At 32.5% G+C, this 7,175-nt stretch overlaps 1 protein-coding gene across 1 annotated transcript; it reads left to right on the forward strand.

Moving 5' to 3' along the window:
- The first annotated feature begins 336 nt into the window (after positions 1-336).
- On the forward strand, positions 337-5,279 carry LOC143043446 (uncharacterized). The gene is made up of 4 exons (XM_076215742.1): positions 337-449; positions 2,767-2,843; positions 4,038-4,088; positions 4,917-5,279. Exons 1-4 carry the CDS (start codon positions 346-348, stop codon positions 5,123-5,125), a joined length of 441 nt encoding a protein of 146 aa, XP_076071857.1. The 5' UTR covers positions 337-345; the 3' UTR covers positions 5,126-5,279.
- The last annotated feature ends 1,896 nt before the right edge of the window (positions 5,280-7,175 follow it).

Raw genomic sequence — 7,175 nt, forward strand, 5'->3', positions numbered from 1 at the left:
GACTAGAATTGGTTCTTTTTGTATTGGAGATTAAAAAATATGTCAACATGTATACTTATTTTTCTTGAAGACCTTTCCTCACCTAGACTTAAGATACAACAATATTTGTAAGTTAAAGAATATACATATACTTTACTCACTGCCCAATACAAATTTCAACAATCAGATTTGTTTTCTTTGATAGACAATTCTACGGTCGTTGGTACTATGCATTTTACTAATATTTTAAAGTATAATCAATAATGCATCAACACGCATCAAACCAATTTTCTTATGTTGAGAACATAAAGGCTGACATAATGTATTTAATAAACATGATTAACTGATTGAGTTTCAACAGCGTGTATGCACGGATTTATGAATTTTGATGTTGGCCAATGCAGACCTTGTTCCAGAGGATTCTACGGAATAAATTGTTTAAGCAGGTGTCACTGTTACATGAATGAGAAGTAAGTATATCATTAATTATCTGTATTTACTTAAAAAACACTTCGCCGTTTCACAATCTAATTCATTCTGGATATTATTTACAAAAACGTACACAAAAACGTTGTGATTGGTTTAAAACGTTATAAACAATAGAAATTCAAACAATGACGTAACGTTATTTTCAGTGTTGTGTACGAACAATGAGATTACCCATAAACCTTCAGATTATTGAAAGGCGAATTCCAAGGTTTCGTGTTTTATCCAACGATAATAACATCCCAATTTTCAAAAAGGAACACACGAAATTACCATTTTCAGATAGATAATGTCCTAACATTTTTTGATTGTTGCTGTTCATTGCGACCTTATAATTTAATTTAAGTGTTAAACGCCACTTTTGTAAACCACTTTTTGGCTATTTTGTGGCGAACAGTTTTTGTTGGCAGAGGAAGCCGGAGTGCCAGGATAAAACAACCGACCTTCCATAGGAAAACTGACAATCCTTGGAGTCTAATACACCCGTACGAGCGTAGTTCGAACATCAGTGTTGACAAGCTAGTGATTACAGTAGTAACTAATTAGACCACTCAGTCACCGATACCCCTTGTAATGGGAATGAACGGGTTGACAGATTTTTGTCCGACAACTTAAAATCTTATCATTTTGCTTTATGATGCAAAGCTGCACTAACTTATTATTCTGTTAAAAAAAAATTGAACAGCTGAAACATGCTGTCGAAACAGTTTTTATATTATTTTCTACGTTGACAATGCAAAATAACACAACACAGTATAAGACATGATATACAGAAATGTTGAGACGCTGATACAATCTAAAAGATTAACAAGGAAATTAAGAATATTTAGAAAAAAAGGTCGCATCAAATTGAAACTTTGTGCACATGATTAAAATTAAAACATTGTAGAATTTTATTTATTACTATTAAAAAAAGACAGTCTTCTATAAATATCCAAAAGTTTGAACTTAGTTTTATCTGGACCCAAAATCATAATACCGTTTCTTTTGTTTCCAATTAAATTTCAATGTTTAGGTGGAATCCAATGAATAGTGTTACAATATTTTAATATAACAACAAAATATTGTTATATAAAAGGCATAGTGTAAATGTCTTACGATCTGCATATTTTCCTCTTACTTCAAGAAAATAAAACTAGTACTTTCTTTTATTGTGTTGTAAAAAAGCACATTATGTCCCAAAAATCCAAAATGAAATTAAATATGACAAATTCTTACTGTAACTATACAATCTTCCCATAAACAAATTCTCTCGGTTTGATTAGTTTTTGAAATAGAAACATATTGTGTTACCCGATCATCTTTCAAGGTCTACTCGAATATCATTTCACTCCAATTGACACCAAAATAAACTGAAACATTTGATTTCCAATTAAGTGACTACCGAATATTTAAAACAACACAAAATCCATTATGTTTCATTTCATCTTATTTCTAGAAAAATAGTAAGAAGTTTTTTTTAAGATTCGTATATTTGCTCCACGTATTTACAACTGTATTTATTCGATTAACTTATTTGATACGTCGTTGAACTTTTAAAAAATGATCCTAAATATGTCTTTAGTATTCATATATTTATTGGTTTGTTAGTTTCTTTGTTGTGTTTTGTTTTTTGTCATAACTTTTTTTGCTTAGTTTTTTCTCTGAGTAGAACGGGTGTACATATATACGTATATGAGGAGCCTTGTTGACGGCGAAGGGTGCAAATTGCCCCTCCTCAAATTTTAAAAGTAAGTGCAAAGGGAAACAAAATCAAAACCCAAAACCATTTGGCTGTTTTGTTTTAATAAAAAATGAGAAAAAGGTTATGACATAAGAAATGATTTTTTTTAAACTTCATGTAAGAGTTTAGCAGCTTTATGCGTAATAAGGATTCCAATGGGAAATTTCATTGTTCGTGTTTACATAGTAGCAGACTGTTGTCCACAATGTAAATTTGCTATTGTCTAAACAAACTGTTAATGAATTATTAGAACAGATATATTACTTTTTTTGTGCTGACATGACTTGTCATTGATATGGTTATATTTATAAATTTACTGTTTACAAATTTTTGAATTTTTGGAAATACTAAGGCTTTTCTACCTCAGGCATAGATAACCATAGCTGTATTTGTCAAAATTTTTAGGAATTTTGGTCCTCAATGCTCTTCAACTTCGCATTTTATTCGGCCTTTTTAACTTTTTTGGATTCGAGCGTCACTGATGAGTCTTTTGTAAAAGAAACGCGCGTCTGGCGTACATACTAAATTTAGTCCTGGTATCTATGATGAGTTTATTTATTCAAATACCTGTTTTTCAGATGCGACCACGTGAAAGGATGTCTAAAAGTTTTACACAGCACCACAGAAGCTGTCACAGAACATGACCATGTTGAAGGTAAAATATATGTTAATTTTATGTCTGTAGATCGATTATGTTTGTTTAGCAATGGGACATAAGCTCGTTTAGTGTCTGGCGTATCAAATTATAACCCTGGTACCTTTGATAACAATTTACACTACTGGTTCGATGTCACTGCTGGTGGACGTTCCGTCCCCGAGGGTATCACTAGCCCAGTAGTCAGCACTTCGGTGTTGACATGAATATCAATTATATGGTCATTTTTTTTTTTAGAATTTACTGTTTGCCAAAGTTTGATTTATTCGAAATACTAATGTCTATGATTAAGCGTTTGATTTTTGTGCGGTGGAAATAGTGCATGATTGGTCTGTTCTACTGCCATGTGAAATGAGTATGCTCATTTCTCATAACATTTGATGCAATAGTGTGCTTTCATCCAAATTTCACGTGGAACATTTGCACTATATAAACAATAAGCCTAACTGTAAAGAAATGTGGAAGATCTCAATTCTTCAATATCTAATTAGAAATATCTTTTATAACTACTGAAGAATGATTGAGTAATGCTTGTGTTGTTTTGTTGGCTGTCATGAAATGGCGTTTAATTTTATATTTGACGTTTTAGAAAGCTTTTCTAATGTGTCTCATTAAGTTTTACGTCAACATTTTCCCTGTAGCCTTTATTGTATGTTTCCATTAGAATGTTAATATACATGTGATTTGTAGTGTTTAGTTGACATTATGTTTTACACTGTGAAAATTAATCTTTAACAAATAAACTCATCATAGATACCAGGATAAAACTTTCTATTTACGCCAGACGCGCGTGTCGTCTACAATAGACTCACTAGTGACGCTCGAATCCAAACAAAGTACAAAGGCCAAATAAAGTAAGAAGTTCAAGAGCATTGAGCACCAAAACTCCTAAAAGTGTTGTCAAATACAACTAAGGTGATCTGTTCCTGCGGTATCAAATTTGAAAATGGAAACGGGGAAGGTATTCTAGAGACATCAACCGACTAACGATCATAAGACAGTCTAAGGCCACTAATGAGTCTTCAAAACAGATAGAAAATACCACAACCGAAGGCAGCTATCAGCTTTAGGTCTTTAGCATACGATCTTAAGGTTAACACTACTCAAGGCTATGAACCTATATACAGTAGCAGTGCACCTTTTGTATCCCTTGTGATATCTTTGTTTAATTGAGATCAGATTTTATGTTTTCAGGAACAACGTTTTCAGCAGTGGAACCTACTACTGATACACATAGCAAAAGAGGTAAAAGTATTGTAAGAAGAGAAAAGTACGCTGCACAATAATTGTTTGATTTGCACCATATATAAATGACAAGAAAACGCAATCAATTGAGAGATTAACCTTTTCATAAGAAACAACAGGTATATTGAGTTGAAATATAAACACTGTACATGAAATGAAGTGACATACTTAAAAATATCACTTATTTATATATGACAGTTGTTTTCCAGTCGTTTGATTCGTTTGATATATTTTTGCATTTGATATGAGACTTTCTGAGGTAAATTTTTCGGCAATTTTGTTGTTTTCATTGTTAGGAAATCAGTATCCTATTACATGTACATCAAATTCTTGTAGTTGTGTAATTTGTGTGATGTCTTTGTTTTTTGAAATTCAAAATATATCTCTTTGCTGGCCCTTCTTTATCAGCACTGGGACCTACCGAAGAAATCAGAGGCAAAACAAGTAAATCCATGTTATTGTTAACAGTTCGTTTATATAAACAATTGATATACATCCATTACGTTTAGCATCTCGAACGGATGACTGTCTGAAACTGGTAATGAAATAAGGAAAGGCATTGTTTATTTTTGTATACAACAACATGGTTCATTAAATAAAACGAAACTGATATTTGCATTTATTTTCTTATAAAAAAGTCATCATGAACTAAAGGGCGTTACATGAAGTATTGTTAAGATTTCCAAAAGAATATGCATATATATATGTTTGTATAGCTGATTTGTCATTGAAAAGAATACAAGTGATTTCATTAACCCGTTTTAAGTTGTAACTACGTTTAAATTAATTTTTTTGTATTGGTTGTGTTATCCTTCCATCTTTTAATAGGCATCGATGACAGTAAACTACCGATACTATCGATTATAGGCATCAGCACAGTTTTGATACTACTAGTATTTGTCTCTCTCATTTGTGTTTGCTGGAAATATAAAGTACCTTGCAAGAAGAGAAAACTAGAAGAAGGTCCATCCAACACAGAAACCAGTATCATGCATGCAGAAGAGAACCAAGTTTATTTCCTAAATCAGAACGGATAGTTTGAAATAGTTTACAAAGACAGCAAAACATACTGGACTGAACTCTTTTTTTTATATTTGTTTGCTTATGTGTTTGTTGTAAAACGAACCGTCAGTTTATCAAATTTTGCAGTTAGTTGTCAAGACTCGTTTAAAGGACACATGCTTCATTTATCGAACAACTCATTGAAATTATTAAAAAAAATAAACTCGTTTCATTCTCAAATCTTTGATAATCTATAAAAGTGAATCTGTGGCTTATATTGGGAAGGTTCAAATTCATGAAGTATATAATTCATTCATTTTACTTATGAGAATATAACAGGGAAGGTAGTATCTCAACATTCACAAATTGTTAGGTGCTCTTTCAAAATCAAAAGAATTATAAAAACAAACATGACAGGGGGTGTTTGCCGCTGACATGCTTCTTAAGATACAAGATTAGAAAATCACTTGTATAAGGAATACATACAACTAAATATACTAACATGTACGAGGAGAGAAAATAATACTAGAAATTGAAATTTTGCAGAATATATTTAACGATATCTTTAATCGAATATTTATTGAAAAAAAGATCAAAGAGAAGGGAAAACACCCAGATCTATGTCTTGCTTTATGGAACAATTTGCTTCTCTTTTATTACTTTTCCGGACTTCATACAGGAACTTCTTAGGAAGAAAGATAAGCAGTGAGCAATATCCTTTAACTCTACTATCGCTATATAGACGATGTTCTTTCACTAAATAATTCAAAATTTGATGACTATGTTGAACGCATCTATCCCATCAAATAAGGGTGCAATCAACAGTTTTTTCTATGCCGTCATATTTTGAGGGACCATGTATAAGTGACCCTTAGTGGTGGACTGATTAATAAAGATACTTGTATAAAACTAGATATCACTGGAATCAGATTGTTCTCTAGCTTTTAATGGAATAAAAAAAAAAGTGTACTTTTAATGGTATAAAAAAGTTTTATCCAGAGAAACTAGGAAAAACTTGCCTAATTTAAGCTTAAAAAACCTGAAATCAGGTCATTTGCACACCCCGAAAGACATGATACCTGCACATTTTTCATAATCAAAATTGCATGAATTGCATAGATTTGTACCTGGTCTTTCCAAAAAACATGCTTCAGGGTACGTTCGCCTGCTACGAAAAGAGCTACATTGGCTGCAAATAAGTTTTCAATTTTCACTGCCAAAAAAAAAACCAGACTGTTTACAGTGTTGTCTCCCCTCAAAACATGTATGTTTAATCTAATTTTTAAAATTAGTTTAATCATTCAACCTGCTTTAATTGAAGTTAATTAACATATCTTTCAAACCAAATACAAAAAACATGATACTTTTTCACCAACTATGTTGATAAAAAGGGACTTGTCTATTTTTAGTTGGGGAATAACCCCTAGTTTTCTTTATACGAAACTGTTTATAGCACCCTAAGGGTTAAAGGATACAACAGATACAGTTTAGTCGGCCTCATATCTTGACTTACATCTTGAAATTGACAATGAGGGTCGGTTGAAAACAAAACACTTTAACAAAAGAGATGATTTCAGCTTTTCAATTGTGAACTTTCCATTTTTAAGTATCAACATTCCAGCAGCACCTGCATACGGGGTATATATCTCCCAATTGATACGATATTCCCGTGCTTGCATTTCCTATCATAATTTTCTTGATAGAGGGTTGGTGCTCACATGGAAGCCATTAAACCAAGAGTTCCAAATGATGAATTTGAAATCATCCCATCGTAAATTTTAACATATGCAACACGACGGATGCCACATGTGGAGCAGGATCTGCTCACCCTTCCGGAGCACCTGAAATCAACCCTTGCTTGCCGCAGGCGAAGAATGACAATAATCCAAAATTTCCCCGGAGGAAACATTGGCTCATACCAGTCTTTCCCCCGTGAGAAAAACTGGCATGGGGGAAGAATGGCTATATAACACCGTAACCTTTGCAAGTCATCAATGACCTAACGAATCTCCAATGGAATTGTTGTTATATCGTCTTATAATGCTGGAAAAATCAATCAGATTGACACAGGTTTGGATATCACTT

This window comes from Mytilus galloprovincialis, chromosome 8, assembly GCF_965363235.1.
Source record: "Mytilus galloprovincialis chromosome 8, xbMytGall1.hap1.1, whole genome shotgun sequence".
In the NCBI taxonomy this organism is placed as follows: domain Eukaryota; kingdom Metazoa; phylum Mollusca; class Bivalvia; order Mytilida; family Mytilidae; genus Mytilus; species Mytilus galloprovincialis.

What these genes read in the sequence shown, in the direction of transcription:
- LOC143043446 (XM_076215742.1), top strand. Translation starts at nt 346, where the DNA reads ATGCACGGATTTATGAATTTTGATGTTGGCCAATGCAGACCTTGTTCC. An exon ending in CACTGTTACATGAATGAGAA is followed by an intron (nt 450 to 2,766) that starts GTAAGTATATCA and finishes CCTGTTTTTCAG; the next exon opens with ATGCGACCACGTGAAAGGAT. An exon ending in AGAACATGACCATGTTGAAG is followed by an intron (nt 2,844 to 4,037) that starts GTAAAATATATG and finishes TTATGTTTTCAG; the next exon opens with GAACAACGTTTTCAGCAGTG.